The sequence below is a fragment of the Physella acuta genome, unplaced genomic scaffold (genome assembly GCF_028476545.2).
Source record: "Physella acuta isolate Inbredline_101_S28 unplaced genomic scaffold, ASM2847654v3 ptg001523l, whole genome shotgun sequence".
In the NCBI taxonomy this organism is placed as follows: Eukaryota; Metazoa; Mollusca; class Gastropoda; family Physidae; genus Physella; species Physella acuta.
This window is the reverse complement of record NW_026733038.1, coordinates 31091-56279: the sequence shown is the minus strand read 5'-3', so window position 1 is coordinate 56279 and position 25189 is coordinate 31091. Positions and strand designations below refer to the sequence as shown.

Below are 25189 nucleotides of genomic sequence, written 5' to 3'. Positions count from 1 at the left end.
TACACCGGAGATATGCCTTAATTAATAATCTAACTTGCAGCTAGAGAAGACTAACCTAAGGACGCAATTATTTGCTGTTGTAAATAGCTGATTAATTTAATGATTTTTATTTCAATTAAATAGTTAAAAATAGTTCAGTAATATTTGTAACGGTTAATAAATAACAAGCTATTGAAAAATAATTGGCTGTTGATATAACTTATTGGTTAGTTTCCTATATTTATTAAGCAAGTAAGTTTAAATATTACAAAATTGACGCAGTTTACTAGCTCTAATTTACAATATTCAACTTTACTTTTATTTTATCTGTTGCATATAGATATGATGAAGTGTCAAGTAGATGGTCGTTAAATATGGTAGCTATATAAATTTCTTGCTTTTTCTGTACTAAATAATTGACCTAATTAGTTAGCAGCTTGCGTGGTAATCAACACACTATAAAAGACGGCGGTGGTTTAATTAGACCAGGTCGTAGTGAGAGACGTCCCTTTTGTAGAGAAGGAATCAAACAAATTAGTAGTACGACGGTTACTATTTGATTCTTAGGGACAATATTTAAACAATCACTACTTGATTTTTTAGTACAGTAGTTCAGACATTACTTTTTGATATACCAAAACAATTGTTCGACAATCACTACTTGATTTTCAAAGACAGAAATACAACGACTACTATATACGATTTACTAAGACATTTGTACAATGAGAATTATGTCTTAAAATATCGTTGCATTAGTAAGACCATTATGGCTTGATATATCGTGGCATTAGTAAGACCATTAAAGCTTGATATATCGTGGCATTAGTAAGACTATTATGGCTTGATATATCGTGGCATTAGTAAGACCATTATGGCTTGATATATCGTGGCATTAGTAAGACCATTATGGCTTGATATATCGTGGCATTAGTAAGACCATTATGGCTTGATATATCGTGGCATTAGTAAGACCATTATGGCTTGATATATCGTGGCATTAGTAAGACCATTATGGCTTGATATATCGTGAGATGAGTAAGACCATTATGGCTTGATTTATCGTGGCATTAGTAAGACCATTATGGCTTGATATATCGTGGCATTAGTAAGACCATTATGGCTTGATATATCGTGGCATTAGTAAGACCATTATGGCTTGATATATCGTGGCATTAGTAAGACCATTATGGCTTGATATATCGTTGCATTAGTAAGACCATTATGGCTTGATTTATCGTGGCATTAGTAAGACCATTATGGCTTGATATATCGTGGCATTAGTAAGACCATTATGGTTTGATATATCAATTAAATTAAAATAAGTAAACATTCAGACTTTATTTGAATTTAGTGTGAGTCGGTACATTTTTAACGTTATTTTCACAAATGTTTTTACTTTCTTCTTCAGACGTTCACAAAGCTGTAAACCCCAACTAACAATAATAATCATTAAAAAAGTTTTTAAAAACCCACGTGTTCTGATTGAACTAAAAAGTAGAAAATAAATGCTATACATCACAATAATGCAAGCGATCACTCTACTATAAGCGATGAAAAACGTGGGGCGCCGAAGTAAAAGTTATATTACTATTGATTAGTTAATACTATTGACTTTTATTAGGGAGCTTGTAGAGAGTCAACAGTATTAGAAACTGTAAGAAAATCACGGCGCCCCACGTTTTTGATTATACTACCTTTCTCAGCTTTCGTATTCCGTTATAATTGTATTATATTATTAGGCCATTAGGTCTATTTAAAATGTAAAGTAAAATATGTATCTACAACATTATAAGCCAAAGGTAGAAATTATTAATTGAACAGTGGTTGATTAAATTCATGAAGTAGACTGTGCGGGATCCAAATCTTATCAATATAAGAAATATTAGTTAAAAAACACAACATTTTACGAGTGTGTTCATTCTATTTTAACAAGCTGAATGTGTAAACTGATAGTCTTCATTTATTTCATATCCCATTAGTTTATCTTGCTAAAGAATAAAACATACCCTTGTAAACAAAGGCCTATATTTATTTGCTTGATACTAACTCACACAACGATTGTATAAGGAGGGAGGGGGGACTTTCTGAGTTAAAGACCTTTGAGTTGGGTGCTAATTGAGTTGCTTTTGTTAAGTTAGTGTGATTAATTTTTTCGAATACTACATCTAAAATGAAGTTGAAAGTATGCAAAATATGGTTGATAAGTTAGCTATGTAGTCCTGGGGTACCTTTTGCTTTTCTAAACGTGGTTCGGAATTAAATTTTTGAATCTGCCCTTCATCGTCCACAAATAAAGTCACTGTTTTTTACACACATTCCCCTCCCCCCTCCATAGCTTATCCTCATTGGTAACCAGACCTTTTTCCAGACCCGGTATCCCCAAGCTTTTGTTAAATGTTATCACAACTGGACACTGTAGTGTGAAAGAGAGTCATACATTCAAACTACTTCCATGACTTATTTCCCTTCTTTAAATAGTCAAATAGTGGTACTCATAAGCTCCTTCTGATACATTTGTACTAAACAAATTAAAAAGCAATTACTTCTCTTAATTATTATGTTTTTAAAAAGTATTTACTAAAGAATAACATTGTATGAAAAGGAATAGTATTTAAAATAATAATAAAAATTAAAAAAAACCCTATAAAAATAAACATAAAATGAAACACCATTACTTATACAAAGCTTTCATGTTTTATTTTGTTTTGACCAACTTGAGAATTACAGGTCTAATGCGAGAGATAAAATAAAACAGATTTTCAAAACAGACAAACGCACTCACTCACATGACATGTTGTGTATTTTGTTTTAGGCCAGATTAGGCCAGAAATGAATACCCTAAATTCGTGTTTTGTGTTTATATGTATATATATATATATATATATATATATATATATATATATATATATATATATATATATATATATATATATATATATTATTTTTTTTTATTTATTTATACATATATAAAGGGGGGGGGGAGGCCAAAAATTTTTTTTTGCGGGTTGGCCCTATTTCTCTAGTTCCGCCACTGCTAACAAGCTGTATCTTAAAAATTGGATGCTTCAAAGTTTTTCCTAAGAGTTGTTTCTTTGTATTTATAAAAATCTGTAAACTGTCGTCACGGACGGCTGCTTTCGGGGAGGGGCGGGTGCGGGGAGCGAGGTGGGGGGGGGGGGTGGCGAGGGTGAGGATAATTGCCCTTCTCGGACTACTGATAGTGTTTTAAAGCAAAATATTTTCAGTCGAAATTTTGATAGTGTCGAATTCACAAATTGGGAATTACTATAGAAAATAAAACAACAAAATAACGGCGTATGCTTACGCGCTGGTCAGCTCGTATATATAATTCTCTTCATGGCGACCATGCAAGACACCACATAAACGCACGCCGTTACTCCCACGCTTCCTAGGCATATAGCTACCACCCCCACCCCCACAATTCTGGTGAGCTAAGTTTCACCCCGAATGTTTACAATCGAAGAGCCGGGTCGGCTATTAGGGGCTGATAAAGGAAGGGAGGGTAGTGTCGAATTCACTAACTGTGAAGTACTGAAACAGACAATATTGCTATCATCCCCACCCCTACCAGCCTGGTGAGCTGTGGTTTACACCGAATGTTTACAATCGTAGAGCCGGAACGAATTAGTGACTGCTATTAAGGGCAGATAATTTAGTTTTTAAACAATTTGAAATTTGAGGAAGTTAACAATTTCTTCTTGATCTTTTCGTTGTCGTCTGTAAACTGTCGTCACAAACGGTTGCTTTCACTGATGAAGGGGGGGGGATAATCGTCCTTCACTAAATACTGTACGCCGAGGGCTGGCTTGTAAAAAATTAAAAATCTTATTCTAGGCTGCATGACTGAATTATGCACAGTCGAAATCAAGAAAATAGACCGTTACTTGGCTTTACAGACATATTAAACTACTTCAATTGTGTGACACCAAAATAAAAAGTTAAAAGTGTCAGGAAAACACCAACAGAAATAACTATATTCCAATTGAAAGGGAGGGGGCGCAAAATTAATGATTTGTCCCGGGCGCCGGTACGGGTTGCTACGCCTGTGATTCTTTACCGAAAACGTCAAATGATACTAATGTCTTGCCAATTAAAAGTAAAGCTTCCCTTTCAAACCTGACGGCCTATGGGGCAAGTGAAGTAGAGTTCAATAGTTTCTGTGACCTTGCCGATTGACTTTAAGCCAATTCAACTCTCAACACCCCCCCCCCCCCCCACAGCGTACGACAAAGACGACTCACTTGTTTCTGTGACCTTGCCGATTGACTTTAAGCCAATTCAACTCTCAACATCAACACCACCCCCCCCCCCCCCCCCCACAGCGTACGACAAAGACGACTCACTGAGCCAGTACGAAGATGTCTCCTACAGCCTGGGCTACAGTGGTCCGCGGTACTGCGCCGATATGTTGTCAGCGGTGTATCCCACTGGTAGGGATAAGCTGGTGGTCTTGGATGTTGCCGCAGGGACAGGTAAATTTTAAAAAAAAAATGGAATTTGTGTTGCAGATTAATTAATTAACGCTTTTAATATTCTACTGATTGTATTAGTAACGAGATGCGAAGCTTATCGGACGATATGCCAGGAAAAAAAAGTTTAAATTTGTAAAAAAAAATATCACTTAAATTGTTGTAAGGTATTTTTGTGGTTGTTTCCCTTAGCACGCTAACTCAAATTACGGACTGATTAAAAATATGCAATGTAAATAATTATATATTTTCCTGATAAATGTCCTAAAGTATCCAATTATTAACTCTATTACCTAAAATACCAATTAAAAAAAATTGTGTCCTAAAATGCCCATTCATTAATTCTATCCTAAAAAAACCATCCTTTAATTCTATGTTCTAAAATATTCATCATTTAATTCTGGCCTAAATTATTTTTTAGCGCAATTTCCATTCTGGAGAATTGCGTTTATTAACGCGTCATTTCTGGGAATGGATGGATGGATGAATGTATGGATGAATGTGTGTCCGGGCTTTAAGTCGTATCTCCTCCTCAACGAAGCAATATCGATGACTAGTTCCAAAAGCAATTATGTTAAGCAAGTTACAAGAATGAGCATAGGCCATAAAAATTCCGGGTTTCTTTCATGTATTTCCCGGAAAAGCCAAAAAACCTCGAAAAAAAGCAGTTTTTGGCCCATATCTCGTCAACCAGACCACTTAGCGACTTGAAACATGTACCAATCGATTCCTGCCATAATTTAGAGCAATATTGCCGAAGAAAGTTTTCAAAAATATCCTCTCGTTTGGTCACAAATTTTAAAATTACAAAAACACCTACAAACCGATTGTTCTTCTAGCTTGAACGCATCCCAGCATTATACGTCAGAGCTATTTTTAGATAACATAAGGAAATTGCGCATAAATGTCACTAGACTTTTTTAATTAACTTGTTTTCATAAAATCATGAAATGTTGACTTAAAAGTGTTTTCCAGCATTACATGTCCAAGAAACTATATCATTTTATTCTGTCTATAAAGTGGCATATTATAATTCTATGTTCTTAAAGTTTTATATAAAAAAATCTTCATCATAAAAAGTTATATTATATAACTCTTATGTACTGAAATTTAATACTATAATTTCATACCCAAGAATTTTCTTCCCCTACTTCTAGGCTATATAGGATGTAAGTTCTAATTGAATACCAAACTGTTTTAAACTGTATGCTGTCTATAAAGTTGTATCCTATTATTCCAGGTCCAACTAATTGCATCCTATATTTATATAGCTCAAAAGAAGTGTCTTATAATTCTATAACCCAAAAACGTGTCTTATAACTCGATAACCCAAAAACGTGTCTTATATTTATATAAACCAAAAACGTGTCTTATAATTCTATAACCCAAAAAGTGTCTTTTAATTCTATAACCCCAAAAGCGTACCTTATAATTCTATAACCCAAAAACGTGTCTTATAACTCGATAACCCAAAAACGTGTCTTATATTTATATAAACCAAAAACGTGTCTTATAATTCTATAACCCAAAAAAGTGTCTTTTAATTCTATAACCCAAAAAACGTACCTTATAATTCTATAACCCAAAAACGTGTCTTATCATTCTATGACCCAAAAGATATGTTCTAAAAGTTTTCACCTTGAACTCTAACCCCTAAGGTTTTGTGGGTGTGGAGCTGAAACAACGCGGGTTCACCAACATCCATGCTCAAGACGGTTCCATAGGAATGCTGGAAGCAGCCAGACAAAAGGGAGTTTACTCGCATTTTTTACACTGTCTTATAACAGGGGAGACAACACTACCGCTATTAAACGGTAATTTACACGGTGCACTTCAGGTGAAAGTAAAATATTTTATTCATTACAGTGTTGATGAAATGTGTGCTTACTTCGATGTTGTACATTGAATAAGTGAATGTAAAATAAATGTTATATATTTTATGCAGTAGAATTAAATTTGTACCTTATATAAGGAGGTAACGGTGCCATTACTATTTTTACGAAACAGATTTTTACGATGCTATTGTAATATGTGGAGCTGTTGTCGAGAATCATTTGCCCGCGTCGGCCCAGAAAGATTTTATAAGAGTCATCAAGCCCGGGGGGTACGTTATGATTTCTTTGTCATTCATTTCTAATTTAGCACATCAGTACATAACTGAACGTGCCAAGCTTTATAATATAATGTATAGATTGTTAGGCTAGAGGCCAAACATTTCCGGAGATGCCTGTCTTACCTGGTTGGTTTGCTTTTGTGGCTTGTTTTTTGTTTGCGTTTGCATTTGGTTTGTTTCGTTTGCTTTTATGTTTGCGTTTGTGCTTGTGTTTTCTTTGTGTTTGTGTTTGTGTTTTTGTTGGAGTTTGCATTTGTGTTATGTTTGCGTTTTTTTGTGTTTTTGTTTTGGTTGGTTGTGGTTAGGGTGAGCAATGCCGGGTATATGCTAATTACTAAACACATGTTATGGTCCTTTACAGATATGTTTTTCAAAGTGGCCAGTGCAGGGCCTTGTTGGGACGGCTAGTATATATATATATATATATATATATATATATATATATCAACATTTATTTTGTGTTTTTATCAATGTGAAACGAATCAATTACAAATTAATGATTTTTTTTGCGTACAGATCACAAATGATTAATTAAACAGGTAAATAGGTAAATTACCTTTAGTTTTTCCTACATGTCCTCATTTTACGCAGGTATTTAATCAATGGTTATCGTGCAACCTTGACTTCAAGTGATTACGGCAAGCAATGGGAGGAGACGGCCCAGAGTCTGGTGTCAGATGGGAAGTGGACCCTGTATGGGAGGCTGACATTTCAGAAATACAACCTGTTCACTGACGGTGTGGTGGACGTCTACAAAAAGATATGACCTTCTCAAACAGTTTTATATACCTACCTACCTGTCAAAAAATATAATATTGATCTAAATTGATTCAGTTACCGTGGTTTTTATTTTATTTTAACCTGATGTATTTCAACTTGATGTTAATATAATGAAAATGATGTTAAATTTGTAAAACTTGTTAACACTCGCTCTTTGCCAGATTTTTGACGCTCATCTGATTTGACGTTTAATTGTGTTACATAAAGTTTCTTAGTTATTGTTAAGTCCCTTGTGTAATGTGTATCTTAGTGATGTCCCTTGAATGTCGAGTCTCTGTGTACTGTGTAGCCGTGTTGTTGTTGTCAGTGAGTTTGCTGTGAACGAATCTTGTAAGAGGACGTGTAGACGGAGCTGTGTAATTTGTGAATAACAAAGTGTTGAAGTTAACTTGATGTCGTTTGACGTAATATACCAAGTGCAAGGAAATAAGACTAGTAACTAAAGTATGGGACCACATATGATAAAACTGTTATAAACCGATAAGCAGTTTAAAGAAATACCCTCCACAGGGCCGTATACGTTAATATTAAAAACGAGCCGACCCGCGGTGTATTATACGCCGCTATTTAGTGGTTTTATTTTCTACTTTTCAGTAATTCATAATTTGTGAATTCGACAGTACCAATGCTGCCACTGAAAATATTTGCTTTAAAGCACTACCCCCCCCCCCCCCCCACCATTCCCTCAAACCCTATCTTATCCCCCCCCCCCCCCCCCGTGAAAGCAGCCTCCTCTTAGTTACCTCCTCTAAGTTTAAAATCGTTTCAAACTAAATTATCTGCCCCTAATAGCCGTCACTAAACCCGGCTATACGAATGTAAACATTTAGAGTGAACACCGCTCACCAGACCATGTGTGGGGGGGGGGGTGTGGGGGGGGGTAGTGATAGAGAGGAAGAGAGGGGACTGCAAGGCGCAGTTTGCAGCTTGTTTTCTAACGTCTCCCAGAAGAGAATTATATATATATAGATAAGTATTATTAAAAAAAGCTTATTGCTCTTGAAAATGTAATTTCGTCCCTGCTATCATATATGGGAATAAATCAAAGGGATAGCTGTAATAGTTCAACGTGTTGTCGATCCTCGATTATAGTGGATGCTTCCTACAACGCGAACATCGTTTTGGTGCTTGAAACACAGTTGAGCCATTCAAAGTTCAGATTTTTCTTTTTTTTTTCATACTTAATGGTAATATTTGACGGAATTTCCTCCAACATAACTACGTGTAAACTTGTTATGTGCTGTTGACGATTTTAGCCTGCTTTTCTTTCTTGATTTGCTCTCATTATGTGATGATGCTAGTTCAAGGTAGATGGTATAAGCAGACTATAACTTAGTTAGTTAAACAGACCAATGGATATACAGGAGCTGACCGGTCACGTGGGACAGTCAGCTAACCACTGACGCGTGGGTCAGTAGTTAGATCAGCGACAGACAGTGATAGGTAGCTATAGAGAACGGTCAAAGATTTGTAGAGCGAGGTAGAGAGTTAGGGGTGGATAGTGTGTTAGGGATGGTCATGGAAGTGTGCAGTTAAATAGGTGTTGTAGTTTAAATTGATAGTATATAGTTTAGACTCGTTACATAGAAGTAATAAGTTGATTTGTGTAAATAAAGAATTATAGAACATCTTGAATTGGACTTGTGTCTTTGTCGTGTAAATAAAGAATTATAGAACATCTTGAATTGGACATGTGTGTTTGTCGGATTTCACGAAACGATACCAGGCGGTTTCGTCTTTTTCAACCCCACCCTCACATTTGGCGGTAGCTCTTCTAAAACCCACACCCTCACACATAGCCTTAGTCCAGTCAAAAACGAACTACAAGGCAGTAGTTGTTTTTCTTTCATAGATGCATCGCTTTACCTAATTATCTTTCCGCATCTCCTCCAGAGGCAGGAGCCTGATTTTATGAGATAGCAATTTAGCCAGGGGCGTAGCGAGGGGCGGGGGGTTAGGACCGGACCGGGTGACACCATTAAGGGGGGTGACACCAAAGCAAAAGAATAGCAAAATACATAGAGAAAAACTTGATGGGGGGGGGGGGTGCAAATCGAAAGTTTAAGAGGGGGGGGGGTGCAAATCGAAAACTTGAAAGTTTGTCCCCAGAAAGGGTCGCTACGCCTCTGGGGGTGACACCATTAAGTGCCGTACCGGGTGACACCCGACCTCGCTACGCCACTGAATATAGCAATCACACACTCACCATTATCTCCAGTCCCCCCCCCCCCCCGCCTTTTTCTTTTAAACGCGAATATGAAATTTTGTAAAATAAACGTTGTTCTTTTGATAAAATAATTTTAAGGGGGGTCGCGAAGAGCTTTCTGGGGGGTCGCCAACTGGTATACTAAACCTTAGTAATGAGAAACAAAACATACCTATTTAGAATATCTGAAATAGCAGACCGTAGATGTTTAACACATTTTTATTGAAATTAAGCTTTCACCATTGTTTGCTTTTCAAGTTAATAAATCAACAGACGTGAGTTCGTGTTCGCAGATGCTGGTCTTTGTCTATATTCATTCAGATTATAGCAAAGAAGAGTTGCTCTTTTGTGAAATAGCATGGAGAAAATAAATAAGTTTTTTTTTTTAAAAATAGAATGGGTGATAAAGGCTATGGGGGTTTGTACGGATGGTGCTTTATCTATAATTAGGTCAAAATCGAGCTTTCAGAAAACAGAAAAGATTTAGCTCCCTAACCACTGCATGATTCATCAGTATGCCCTCGCCACCAAGACGCTTCCGACTCCATTGCTAGTAAAAGTCGTAAATTATATTATATCTGTAGCTTTCAAAAACCTAAGCAACGACATTAATATAGATCACGAGGTTCTGCTTTTCTACACTACAGTACGCTGGCTGTCAAACAAAATGTTGTGAATCGTGTTTTCGAATTGAAATCTGAAATCAAAATGTTCTTGGAAGTGCAAAGTAAACAAGACCTTTTGGTATACTTAAAACGACATAGAGTAGTTGGAGAGAGTATCATACCTAGCAGATATATTCAAACACCAACATAAGCTTAACCTGAAGCTTCAGGGAAAATGGACGAATATTATCACTTTCCGTGATAATCTCGGGGTATTTTATAAAAGCTGCAAAATTAGCAAAGAACATAAATCTTGGAAATATTGTGTGGAAGATGAATCATATTGTGAGATTATTAAAATTTTGAAAGAGGCGATTTCTGGGCATCTTGAATCTCTTAAAATACGAACTGCGGCGATATTTCTCTGAGCTCAAAGAAGAAGAATCTGCATTGACGCATTACCCATTCTTTACTTTCCTTGATGTTGCAAGCATTCCTAATGAATTTCAAGATGAATTCTTAGATTTGCAGAATGATTCCGCGTAAGATGAAAAACTGCAGAAACAATTTTGGTGTAGCATTCACCATTCATACCCAAACGTAAAATTGATTGACTTTTCTAGTACAGATTTTCAACACTATTCTCCGATTAAAAACACAATTTTGAAATAAATTGAATGTTGATAATGACATAGGTTGGCGTTAATAAAAAGTTAACAGCGAATGTTTTGTAAATAGTATGCAATTTTACTCATCGTATTAAAACAGTTATCGAGAGTAGTTGATATTGAAAGTCTTCTAGAAAATCTTATTTTAGTGCTTAGTCCATACAAATTCCATTTTTAATTCCATGGACGCCGCGGGTCACTTACTTTTTATAAAAGGGGGTCACGACTCGAAAAAGTTTGGAAACCACTCATCTAACCGATGTTAGCTACCAACGTTTTTTGTTATTATAATTTTAGAAAGAAAGTTATTTTAATTAAATAAGTATTTAAAATTGTTCAAACAGATTATTTAAAAGCAATATTTTAAATTAAAAAAACATTAAAAAACATTGAATAATTTAAATAGTTTAATTGCAATAAAAATATTTTAATACAATATATCATCATCTAGCTTGTATAAGGCCAATATATTTAAACGTTCAGTTTTCGACGCAAAATGCAAAACGCTGACATAAAAATTAGTAAACCTAAAATACAATACAGACACAGATTATGTATAGGCCTACACTTATAATATTATTATAAGCTATTAACTAACAGACTAATAAAAAATGATCCGACACACGTTAATAATAAATCACAAAACATACCACAAAATTAGTGGCAATTTATTGATGTTATCAGCAAGACGTTTTTTTTTATAAACTTCGCTTTTTAAAATTATAGATTTTTAATAAATACGAAATTAAATGTACAAAACATTTAGGAGTAATCCTAAACTATCCTATAAAAAGCGTTTGATACTCTTTCAGAAGCATCAATTTTATTTAAGGAAAAAAAAAAATGTCCATTGGATTCACATAGATCATGAGTAAAATGTCCATGATTAAAACGTCCACGGGACACTAGCGTTAGTTGACTTGGTATATGTCCACGTAACCCTCGGCAATTTTTGAGTAGCCAGGTGCCATCAGCCTGCCGTACAGCGTCCACTTCTTCTCACTGACCAGCCTCTTGGCCTCGTTTTCCCAAGCCCGTCCGTAGTCCAGGTTCAGCACCGTAGTCCGGAAAGCGTTGATGATAAATCTGTGGAAATATACGTTTGGTCTAGTGGAAGGCGTTGATAATAAATCTGGCAAAATGTACTTTGATGTAGTGGCTGTTAAATCTGGTGAAATATAAGTTTGGTCTAGTGGTAGGCGTTGATGATAAATTGAGGGGGTAAAGATGAATTAATGGTAGTCGTTGACGATGAATATTGGTCAAACATTTTATAGCCTATTAGTTGGCGTGAAGGAAATAAATTTGCATTAACCAACAACGAAATACACATATCAAAACCAGTTAAATTAAAAACATTATACAAAATCATCGAAACTGTGGACAACTGAGTGTGAGATCCAATATTCACCTCGGGCTTGATATTTCTTATCCCCACCCCCGATGCTTACTCACTGCTGACACGGTAACCTTCATACTCAACCTCCTGGCTTAATGATCCCACCTCACCCCCCCCCCCCATCCGATACTCACACACCGTGTTGGTGATCCCATCCCCCCATCCGATACTCATAGGCTTGATGTTCCCATATACACATCCGATACTTACCCCCGGCTTTATGACCCAATACCCCCCCCCCCCAAATTTGATATTTAGTACTTACCCCCCGGGCTTGGTGATCCTGATCAGCTCAACCTGACAAGATGGCGGCAGATGGTTCTCACACACGGCACCGCTGATGGTTACAGCGTCGTACGTGCCTGTAAAAGATTTGTAGTGAACGTTAGTACACTTAATATAACGGAACGACGTGGTCTAGATGTAGAGCTAACCCCAAAAGTCTCGAGGTCGAATCCAGGATCATGTTAGTAAAACGTCCCTCAGTTCACCCAGATGGTTCCCTAACTTACGTTAGGGGAAAGTAGAGGCTGCTGACCTCACTATTTCTTCTTAGTTCACGATCACAGAAACATACGAACTCAAATTCTATTGTTTGATGGACAGTCCATTTTCAAAAAGGAAACTTTATTTACTTTATTATTACACTTTCGTTGTTATAGGAATGATACGCACATGATGTGTGTGTGTGTGGTTAGTTCACAAAGTGCACAGACGTCTTCAGAACAAAATGTATACATTGTTATTCAATCGTTTTTCACAATGATAATAATAATTGTAAAATCACTTTCAGTGCTAGTATACCGTTTGACAAAAACATTTTTAGCATTTCAATCAACTCATGGCTTACTGCCAGTGCTATATTTTTCGGCGGGGAACTTGATTGCTGGCTTACTGTTTTTTATAGTGCTAGACTACCATATTCACAGGAAACTTGATTGCTTGCTTACCGTTTTTCACAGGGAACTTGTAGCCCTCGTCAATAATACTACAGATGAAGGACGAGTAGACGTTCTTCTCCTTGCAGATGTCCAGCATAGCCTGAGCACCGTCGTGTGCTACAATTTTCCTGAAGCCTCGCTTGTGAAGCTCTTCACCCACCCAACCTGAAAAAAACGAATGGTGTCAGGATAAACTAATATGATATTCGTTCTTCAATGCATTATATAATTGTGTTCCACTTTAAATGAAAATAATACTTGTGTGTTTATTTTTAGAATAGTCATTTCATTGGGATAAGTGGCTTTTACCGATTTTTAAAACAATTCATGATACACTATCGTGGATAGCAGTAGGGTTGCTTCTTTCTTGTTATACTTTGTTCTTAATTCAAGTTTTTGGAAGCGATTTTTTACAACACAATTAAATACTACGTGTAAATTTTTGGTTATGCGCCATAAATGGCGTTGACTCCGATTTCAGATTACTTTTCTTTGTGGATTTGCTTCCGTTTATCCATGGTATTAACTTTATATCGAGCATTTAATTTGTTTTCAAAATGTAAGGGTCTCGGAGTAATTTTAAATCAAAGTCATTCATAAATTTTATCTTTTTAATCAGCAACGAATTACAAATCAGAGTTAAGATTAGTTGAGGGGTATGGGGTTAAAGGCTTAAACAATATACCCTGCATTAGTATATAAACAACCGATCTGTGCATTCAAAGCGAGATAACAGAAACCAGAATAAACACCCGATCTAATGACGTAACTATGACGTCAAACTACAGCTGATCGTGACGTAAGAGTGACGTACCTGTCCCAGCGGCGACGTCTAGCACCAGGGCCTTGGCTCTGTCCTGGATGAGACCAGACAACAGGTCAGCACAGTAGAGTGGGCCGCTGTAGTTCAGCCTTAAGGACAGCTCTTCGTAGACCTTCACCTTCTCCCCGTCCTCGTATTCTGTTGGTTGATGGGAATAGTGTAGTAAATATTAATGATAGTGTAGTCGTTTTCTGAATGATCGTTTGTGTTGCTGTATTAGGCACGTTGTTTTGTATATAAAATTGGGTGGTGCTTTATTGGGCAGGTTTTTTATATGACTGTGTGTGTTGCACTGTTACGTTTGTCGTTTTGTATACGATAACGGCTGTTGCTGTTTCTGGCATGTTTTTGTGTCTGAGAATAGGTGTTGTTCTATAAGCATGATTAAATTCTTTGCAACAAAACTACACTGGAAAATAATATTACTCAAAAAAAAATTCATAAAAAACGTTTTAATAACAAGCTTTTATGTAATGATGCACTAAAAAGTAGAAAATAAATTATAGACTACTATTTAAATAACTATAAAGAAAAGCGTGGGTCACTTTAGTATCTATTGGATACCTTTACTAATGTTAAGGAAGACACCCACGCTTTTCTTTATAGTTATTTAAATAGTAGTCTATAATTTATTTTCTACTTTTTAGTGCATCATTACATAAAAGCTTGTTATTAAAACGTTTTTTATGAATTTTTTTTTCAGTACTTTACATGTTTTATCTACAATAGAGTTACATGACTAAAAACCATTGCGCGCCTACTGAATATCACGTTCAGTAGGCGCGCAATGGTTTTTGAACGCAGCCATTACGTGGTCGTGATGGCGCAGCTATTGATGACGCGTGTGGTGTGGTTGGCTAGACATGCCTACTAATTCGGTCCAAATTTTAATTAATTCATAAAAAATCAATTAGGCATCCAATTAAGTCAAATTTAGTTTCAGATTGCGTTGTCTTCATGTCTTGACCCACGTGCCAACTGTGAATCGTATCGGTCAAGTAGAACTGTCCGAATTTTCACTCCTGCGTTTCTATCTAGACTGACGACAGACAGAATGACGAGGAAGTGAGTTAAATAAAAGCTTGTAAAAAGTGGAGGCACGCTTTTCGAGTAGGCGAGAATACTAATGGAACAAAGAATATTATACTAGTACTGAAGCTAAAATACACATTTAAGGAAACATTTACAGCACCTGCAATAAATTAAAATACTTGTTCAATTACATGCAAAAAACATGGTCGAATATCGACATTTTTTATTAGTGCGTTTCACGCAATGTAGGATATATGCGTTAAAACCCTTTTAAAACAGGTTTACCACTAGCATCTAATGATAGAAGCATCTCTATATCTAATGAAAGAATCATTAGCACAGGTAATAATAGAAGCACAAATACGTCTAATGAATGAAGCACCAGCACATGTAATGATAGAAGCACAAATACGTCTAATGAGTGAAGCACCAGCACAGGTAATGATAGAAGCACAAATACGTCTCATGAGAGAGGCATCAGTACTTAATGACAGAGACGCCAGTACCTAAAGCACTACATCTAATGATAGAATCATCTCAACACCAAATGATAAAAGCATAATAAACTAATAAATGAAGCACTTTCTACCCCAAATGTTAATAGCACCAACACCAAACAATAATAGCACTATCACATAATGACACCAGCACCTAATAACAAATGTGCCAGCACCTTAACGATAGATAAACCATTATGTCTCACCTTCTATACACTTCTTGATGCCCTTGCCTGGCACATGAAAGCCGTAGAAATAGTTGTCCGCCTCCACTTCCTCCGGTATTCTTTGGACTTTCTTGTCCATGATCGTTATATCACAATTATTTATTTAGGACTTTAAATGGCTAACGTAGCGTTTTTCCCCTCTGTCCCACTGTCCCTGACTATCAGAAACCAAAATCTACTCACAGAGTAAGATCATCAAACTGTAAAAGAAAGTCAACAGTACTGTAAATAAATTGTAAAGCTCGAAGTAGTCTGATAATGTAACCCGTAAGTTATGGAATGATGCACGCAGTTAGGAATTTCTTTAAATGTTAACTAGAATTTGATAATACACTTTAATCAAGTTAGATTTCAGGTTTTGAACGTTGTGGCACATCGGGGTTCTTATGGAAGGGACAGTTATCTTCAAATTGTAAACTGCTTGTAGAATAGATTCCCCCTTCTGCCTAAGCAGAAAATACAACTGTTAATTGACATGCAAAACCTTTTTCGTAGTAGAATTATGTTATGATAAAATAGAAGGGAATAATTGTCGGGCGGAAGAGCTCATGGCTGCTAATTCCAAATATTATAAGTTCGAACCCCGAGTTAGATGAGACTCGATACCTGATAACAGCAACCCATCAGGAAAATATCATTATATGCCTTTTAGATTGTTCTTGGTTGCACACAATCTGAGTCAAGGGGCCATACGGCGCATAACATGCTTGCAAGTAATAGTTTTTGTGTTAGGGGAAATTCCTCTCCAATTTTACAATTAAGAACGTAGAAGATGAAAAAGTAATACTGTGCCCCTTAATGGTTATGACTGAATAGTTTAGATTATTAAAATTATACCTGCATTGAACTCATTATAGCTGATATATTTGTGAATGATGAAAAATTCAATTTGCAGATAGTTACGAATTTTATTATTCTACACACATGATTATTATCAATGAAGCTTATTATCCGTCATTTAATTTTTATACATTTACAATAATGCTGGGTGCTTTCCAAATACGCGCTTTTATTTCAGTTGAATTTTTTAAATACCATAGTTAATACACATTCAGTATTGTAACTTTTCTTTTTTATTACTACTAGAGCCTCATAAGAAGTAGAAACAGTTTACTTCTGAAAATAAAGAGCATACAGTTTAAAACAATCCCGCTTGTTATTTCCCAATCTGATATCTCTAGTTCTCTATAGTCGCAGTTTTTTTTTCCTTTGTTTAATCTTATCTTGTTTTCTGTCCCATTTCGAAATTGTCTATCGAGAAAAACGTATTTTGTATATTATTAACGATTACTTTTCGAATATTTATTGTATTTTATTTTTTTCTATTAATTACGTTTGGTGAATTTTCGGATTCTGAATTTAATAATTTTTAAAGACTTTTATCATAACAAATATAAAAAAGTTAGAAAGATACACAAAATGTTTTTAAAATAAAATAAAAAATAATTGAAATAACTGCTACATTTGATAAACACCATCCACACTTTTTAAAAAAAATTAACCTCATGATTTTATTAATATGAACAAAATAAAAAAATACCTGAGCATGCAGTAGAGCATCAACCTATATCCCCGCTCCTTTTATTGTGGGTACATTAATAGTAGAACCATACCTGTCTCATTAGTTAAATCATCCGTTAATCTCTAATTAATATTGCGTTCTTTGAATACACAAGGCATTTTACCGAACTAGTGACAGCATTTCAGACGACTTAATCTTCGGTTCTGGAGATTAGCAACAGTTTATTTTTGGAGAGAATTTTATGGTGTCGGTGGACATTCACCTACTTAGTATTCGACATTCACCTACTTAGTATTCGACATTCACCTACTTAGTATTGGACATTTACCTACTTAATATTTGACATTCACCTACTTAGTATTGGACATTCACCTACTTAGCCTTAGCCATTCACCTACTTAGTATTTGACAGTCACCTACTTAGTATTCGACAGTCACCTACTTAGCCTTCGACATTCACCTACTTAGTATTCGACGTTCATCTACCTTATCTAACACACACACCTACCTACACCTACTTAGCCTTAGACGTTCACCTACTTGGCCTAACATGCTTAGCCATACACCTAACCAGCCTTAGATATACACTTACACTGCCTTAGGCATACACCTTCCTAGCCTCGGGCATACAACTATCTAGACTGATACATACATTTAACTAGCCTTAGACATATTCCTGACTAGCTTAAAACATACACCTAGCTAGTCTTGGACATATGTCAACCTAGCCCTAAATAAACACCTACCCTGCCTTGGTATCCAACTACTCACGCTTTTAGCATTAGACATACAATTTAACTGCCTTAGACATGTACCTTACCAGAGGCGTAGCGATACGGGGTGGGGGGGGGGGGGGGGGGTCGGTGGGTTCGGATGACACTATTTAAGTGGGTGACATCAAGGCAAAAAATAGCAAACTATATGCAGAAAATAAATGATCAATCCAGTTAAATGAATGATTAATTCGAGTTAATTAGGCTTTTAAGTGGTGGTGGGAGAGGGGATGTGTGACACCATGATGTAAACCTGCTAACAATAGAGACAGAATTACAACATCGAGCTGTATTAAATAACCGGCTATAAACATGATAAATATTATCTGAGCAAAGTTTAAAGCTATCAACCGGACAGAGTGGTGGGGGGGGGGGGGGGTTACATCAACTGAATGTTGTAAAATTTTCCTGTGGAAAACAGGTTGCTTGAGAATCGTAATACCTTACACATAAATCCACGTCTGGGTTTGGGGGGGGGGGGGTGTTTGGGGCTTGACACCACATTTTATAAATTACTACAAAAGCAATGATTTTTTTCTAGGCGGATTACTATAATGTTTGCACGAATTGACGTTTTTCGACAAAAAGTTCTTACTTTTTTTTTACTGCTTTCTTATCGATAATTGTGATATGTTAAATTCATTAATTTTATATTCTTTTAAAAGCTGTTTGATATATGGTTAAAATTAGTTTTTTTTCACGGATTTCTGTCATTTTTTCTGTCATATTTTTCAATATTTAATAAGTTAAATGAAAAAAAATTCTTTTTGAAAATACTATTTAAACGTGAGTGTTACAAAATAACACAATTTTTAAAAATGTTAATCCGTTGTAAATAAATTAAGTTAAGAGACGAAAATGAACAATGGGCAGCATTAGCAATAAAAAGTGAGCAACAGATGAATAGAACTGGTTGGCTAGCCATATTGACAATTAATTCACGCCTTAAATCCTTGTGATCTATAAATTCTGTATATATTATACAATGGATTAAGTTAAATTATAATAATGTAATTACAAATTTAGTATACCCATAAAAGGTAACGAGCTTCCAGTGAATTCAAACGTTGTAAAAAGTACTTGGTCGCTGTGTTACTCATGTGCCTATAAATTAAAACAAGAAGACCGAGTTCTGTCAGAAGTGGGTAGCTTTAAAAACAACTAAATACATCTTGAAAGAAATGATTCACTTGAAACATATACAAATGCGTATACATATACTTACAAGTGTATATGATATATATATATATATATATATATATATATATATATATATATATATATATATATATATATATATATATATATATATATATATATACATATATATATACTTGGTTCCATGATAAATGATCTCAGACAAAAGATATCAAGACAAATCATCTCAAGGACTAATGATATAACGGACAAAATTTATCAATACAAATTATGTAAGGACAAATCATACCATGTACAAATGATTTTAGACAAAATATCTCACAGCATAATATTTCTGGTATTTAGGATGCTTTTAGTCGATTTTAACATTTAACAAAATTGATTGGCCTTTGGTTTTTATTTACTTTTTTTTACACATAATAATTGTGAGAAAAGGTTTGTCGCATAGGTTTGTTACATTATATTAAACCTAATATAATTGCAATTAGAAATATAATATTCTTAGATTAAAACTAAGTTTCGATAGACAGTGTAGGCGTTTTTTCCGAACATGAGACAATCCTACCACATCAGGGGGGCGAAAGTAAATCAAAGGGTAATCTCATCTATGGAAGGGCTAAGAAAACACACCAACGGAACAAGGTGGCCGCTCGCTTTGTTTGCGGAGACGTACCCTAAATGAGATGTTCGCTCTCCGTGGAAAGTGGAAAATACAACTATCAATTAAAGTCACTAGTTATTATTCGGTCAGTAACAATTACTTACTTAAATGACAGTGGTCATTGCGGATGAAAGTTAATCATAGTGTGTATGCCGACATAGCAGTATCACAGTGATTACCCAGTCATGACATCTGTCTTACATCGTAGAAAGACATTTACACTCAGAGGCGTAGCGAGGGGGGGCGGGGTGCGGACCGCACCGGGTGACACCATTTAGATGGGTGATACCAAGGGAAACATTAGCAAAATATATAGAGAAAAACTTGAAGGGGGGGGGGGTGCAAATCGAAAGTTTGAGGGGGGAGGTTGCAAATCGAAAATTGGAAAGTTTGTCCCCGAGAAGGGTCACTACGCCTCTGGGGGGAGGGGGGGGGGGGGTGACAACATTAAGTGCCGCACCGGGTGACACCCGACCTCACTACGCCACTGTATACACTCATACGTAGTCAGATTTACGCTGGATAAAAGCCAGCAACGTAAACTTAACATTACATCGGTGTTGATGATGCAATAAAAATTAAATTTTGAATAACGAACCTGAAAACCGAAATCACCTTTTTAAAAACTATTTCATTTGTTTTGAACATTAATGTGACTAAGGCTTCCACTATTGTATTTGTTATATGCATTTTCATGTCTTATACACTCATACAACATGCTATTTTAAAAATTTAGTTTACATATTCTTTTACTACATCTGACATTAATTATGAGTAAAAAAGTCTAATAAAATTTATGTGACAGTATCAAAAATGTTAAAATTAATTAAAACCCTCCTAAATGATATATTTTTTTTCTGAGATCAATTTTTCATGGTATCATTTGTCCTGAGATTTTTTGTTCGTGAGATCATTTGTTTTGAGATCATTTGTCATTTGAGATATTTTGTCAGGGATATTTTGTCGAGATCATTTGTCCTGTCACCACATATATATATACATATATATATATATATATATATATATATATATATATATATATATATATATATATATATATATATATATATATATATATATATATATATATATTACTTTTTTTTTGGGGGGTGGGGTGACAATTAGGTGTCGCACCGGGTGACACCCGACAGAGCTACGCCAACATACGGCAGTCGAAGACATCTACACACGAACACAGCCTGACGAGGACTGATCTAAACTATTTCCCCAACAACCGAATCCCACTCTCACATGTCACATCCTTACGTCCCTCGTGACATACAGACAATTGTATCAATATAAATCATTCCACTACACACATACTCTCATACCCATGCAATACAATGAAATATCATTTACAACAATACGCCTACCTAGGCTTAGACATTCACCTATCTAGACTTAGACGTACATCTACTTAGCCTTAGACATACACTTAACTAGTTCTAGATATACGCTTAGTTAGCCTAAATTATATACCTGGCAGTAGCACTTGACTGATTATTCTAGCACAATTTTCAGATTTTTTTTTATTGTTCATCTATTGCAAAATAGCATGGTTTGACGTGTGAATTCTTATAGATATTGTTGTTGAAACAATAGCCTACATCAATTTGTCAAGTGCTAACTTGACTCTGATCCAAAGATTTAGTCCTCCTTTTTATCACATCATAGAGCTAGAGTTATCTGAAGCCAAATATTTACAAAAATTAGCATTAGGTTTAGCTCAAGAGTTTTCCAAAACTCTTGAAAGATTATGCGTGATGTATAATTAATTTAAAACCGAGAGATGCACAATTAATATTTTAACATCGTCACATAAAGCCTATAGGCGCAGGCGCACGAGGCATCAAAAAGTGAGCGCCATCTTGTCTCTAGCTATAACCTCTGTCTATAGGAATGTTAGGCCTCGTTCCTTTAACTCTTTCTCCATTGATCTTCTCGGTGTTTCATTTTGGTCACCCTCGTTTTCTCTTGCCCTTTGGTGTCCATCTGAGATCAGTCCTAGCCAATACGTCTTCTCTCAATCGTAACACATGGTCCATATTTTAGTACACTTATCACTTTTGTTATGTAATTTTCACTACGCTCTTTATCAGATTTACGCCACTCATATAAATATACCTTTCTGTTTGTTGCGTCATGTCTTGTTTAGTTACTGTCTCGTTCCTTGTGTTATATTTATATTTGAGTGATGTCCCTTGAATGTCGAGTCTCTGTGTACTGTGAAACCGTGTTGTTGATGTCAGTAGTGAGTTTGTTCTGAATGAATCTGGAGAGAAGTTGCTACGTGTGAATAACAAAGTGTTGAAGTTAACTTGATGGCGTCTGTGTAATACTCAAAGTGTTATAAATTAAGTCAAGTAACACAGTTTAGGACTACAAATAATAAAACTGTTAGAAACAGATAACCAGTTTACAGAAATTTCGTTCACTGAAACGTATACGGCAACGCTTTTTGCACTACACTAGTAAAAGAAATTCCGTTCCTGCTTTAGCAACTGGGACCAAATCAAAAGGCGACCAACGATTTTTGTTATTATATTTTTAAAAAGAAAGTTTATATATTAAATAATTATTTAAAATAGTTCCAACAGATTATTTAAAAGCAATATTTTTAATAAATAAAAAACACAAAAACAACCATTGAACAATTTAAATTGTTTAATTTCCTGTGGAAAACAGGTTGCTTGAGAATCGTAATACCTTACACATAAATCCACGTCTGGGTTTGGGGGGGGGGGGGGTGTTTGGGGCTTGACACCACATTTTATAAATTACTACAAAAGCAATGATTTTTGCAATTAAAACTGTTAGAGTTGCTTTTCTAGGCGGATTACTATAATGTTTGCACGAATTGACGTTTTTCGACAAAAAGTTCTTACTTTTTTTTTACTGCTTTCTTATCGATAATTGTGATATGTTAAATTCATTAATTTTATATTCTTTTAAAAGCTGTTTGATATATGGTTAAAATTAGTTTTTTTTCACGGATTTCTGTCATTTTTTCTGTCATATTTTTCAATATTTAATAAGTTAAATGAAAAAAAATTCTTTTTGAAAATACTATTTAAACGTGAGTGTTACAAAATAACACAATTTTTAAAAATGTTAATCCGTTGTAAATAAATTAAGTTAAGAGACGAAAATGAACAATGGGCAGCATTAGCAATAAAAAGTGAGCAACAGATGAATAGAACTGGTTGGCTAGCCATATTGACAATTAATTCACGCCTTAAATCCTTGTGATCTATAAATTCTGTATATATTATACAATGGATTAAGTTAAATTATAATAATGTAATTACAAATTTAGTATACCCATAAAAGGTAACGAGCTTCCAGTGAATTCAAACGTTGTAAAAAGTACTTGGTCGCTGTGTTACTCATGTGCCTATAAATTAAAACAAGAAGACCGAGTTCTGTCAGAAGTGGGTAGCTTTAAAAACAACTAAATACATCTTGAAAGAAATGATTCACTTGAAACATATACAAATGCGTATACATATACTTACAAGTGTATATGATATATATATATATATATATATATATATATATATATATATATATATATATATATATATATATACATATATATATACTTGGTTCCATGATAAATGATCTCAGACAAAAGATATCAAGACAAATCATCTCAAGGACTAATGATATAACGGACAAAATTTATCAATACAAATTATGTAAGGACAAATCATACCATGTACAAATGATTTTAGACAAAATATCTCACAGCATAATATTTCTGGTATTTAGGATGCTTTTAGTCGATTTTAACATTTAACAAAATTGATTGGCCTTTGGTTTTTATTTACTTTTTTTTACACATAATAATTGTGAGAAAAGGTTTGTCGCATAGGTTTGTTACATTATATTAAACCTAATATAATTGCAATTAGAAATATAATATTCTTAGATTAAAACTAAGTTTCGATAGACAGTGTAGGCGTTTTTTCCGAACATGAGACAATCCTACCACATCAGGGGGGCGAAAGTAAATCAAAGGGTAATCTCATCTATGGAAGGGCTAAGAAAACACACCAACGGAACAAGGTGGCCGCTCGCTTTGTTTGCGGAGACGTACCCTAAATGAGATGTTCGCTCTCCGTGGAAAGTGGAAAATACAACTATCAATTAAAGTCACTAGTTATTATTCGGTCAGTAACAATTACTTACTTAAATGACAGTGGTCATTGCGGATGAAAGTTAATCATAGTGTGTATGCCGACATAGCAGTATCACAGTGATTACCCAGTCATGACATCTGTCTTACATCGTAGAAAGACATTTACACTCAGAGGCGTAGCGAGGGGGGGCGGGGTGCGGACCGCACCGGGTGACACCATTTAGATGGGTGATACCAAGGGAAACATTAGCAAAATATATAGAGAAAAACTTGAAGGGGGGGGGGGGTGCAAATCGAAAGTTTGAGGGGGGAGGTTGCAAATCGAAAATTGGAAAGTTTGTCCCCGAGAAGGGTCACTACGCCTCTGGGGGGAGGGGGGGGGGTGACAACATTAAGTGCCGCACCGGGTGACACCCGACCTCACTACGCCACTGTATACACTCATACGTAGTCAGATTTACGCTGGATAAAAGCCAGCAACGTAAACTTAACATTACATCGGTGTTGATGATGCAATAAAAATTAAATTTTGAATAACGAACCTGAAAACCGAAATCACCTTTTTAAAAACTATTTCATTTGTTTTGAACATTAATGTGACTAAGGCTTCCACTATTGTATTTGTTATATGCATTTTCATGTCTTATACACTCATACAACATGCTATTTTAAAAATTTAGTTTACATATTCTTTTACTACATCTGACATTAATTATGAGTAAAAAAGTCTAATAAAATTTATGTGACAGTATCAAAAATGTTAAAATTAATTAAAACCCTCCTAAATGATATATTTTTTTTCTGAGATCAATTTTTCATGGTATCATTTGTCCTGAGATTTTTTGTTCGTGAGATCATTTGTTTTGAGATCATTTGTCATTTGAGATATTTTGTCAGGGATATTTTGTCGAGATCATTTGTCCTGTCACCACATATATATATACATATATATATATATATATATATATATATATATATATATATATATATATATATATATATATATATATATATATATATATATATATATATATTACTTTTTTTTTGGGGGGTGGGGTGACAATTAGGTGTCGCACCGGGTGACACCCGACAGAGCTACGCCAACATACGGCAGTCGAAGACATCTACACACGAACACAGCCTGACGAGGACTGATCTAAACTATTTCCCCAAC

General features: G+C 35.1%; 2 protein-coding genes across 2 annotated transcripts; one reads left to right on the top strand and one right to left on the bottom strand.

Annotated features, from left to right (window-relative positions):
• Nucleotides 1-339: 339 nt before the first annotated feature.
• LOC131928589 (methyltransferase-like protein 27) lies at nt 340-7855 on the top strand. The gene is made up of 5 exons (XM_059284655.1): nt 340-356; nt 4323-4472; nt 6128-6283; nt 6477-6573; nt 7174-7855. The coding sequence occupies exons 1-5, from the start codon at nt 341-343 to the stop codon at nt 7346-7348; spliced, it is 594 nt and encodes a 197-aa protein (XP_059140638.1). The 5' UTR covers nt 340; the 3' UTR covers nt 7349-7855.
• A 3897-nt stretch (nt 7856-11752) lies between these two features.
• Nucleotides 11753-15956, bottom strand: LOC131928587 (methyltransferase-like protein 27). The gene is made up of 5 exons (XM_059284654.1): nt 15740-15956; nt 13996-14142; nt 13191-13346; nt 12506-12602; nt 11753-11927 (listed from the first exon to the last, which is right to left on the bottom strand). Exons 1-5 carry the CDS (start codon nt 15837-15839, stop codon nt 11753-11755), a joined length of 675 nt encoding a protein of 224 aa, XP_059140637.1. The 5' UTR covers nt 15840-15956.
• Between the last annotated feature and the right edge of the window lie 9233 nt (nt 15957-25189).

Coding starts and splice junctions, on each gene's coding strand:
- LOC131928589 (XM_059284655.1), top strand. Junction 4,473..6,127: donor GGATGTTGCCGCAGGGACAG/GTAAATTTTAAA, acceptor CTAACCCCTAAG/GTTTTGTGGGTGTGGAGCTG. Junction 6,284..6,476: donor AACACTACCGCTATTAAACG/GTAATTTACACG, acceptor TTTACGAAACAG/ATTTTTACGATGCTATTGTA.
- LOC131928587 (XM_059284654.1), bottom strand. CDS start 15,839: ATGGACAAGAAAGTCCAAAGAATACCGGAGGAAGTGGAGGCGGACAAC. Junction 13,347..13,995: donor AGACGTCGCCGCTGGGACAG/GTACGTCACTCT, acceptor CGTTTTTTTCAG/GTTGGGTGGGTGAAGAGCTT. Junction 11,928..12,505: donor AGGATCACCAAGCCCGGGGG/GTAAGTACTAAA, acceptor ATATTTCCACAG/ATTTATCATCAACGCTTTCC.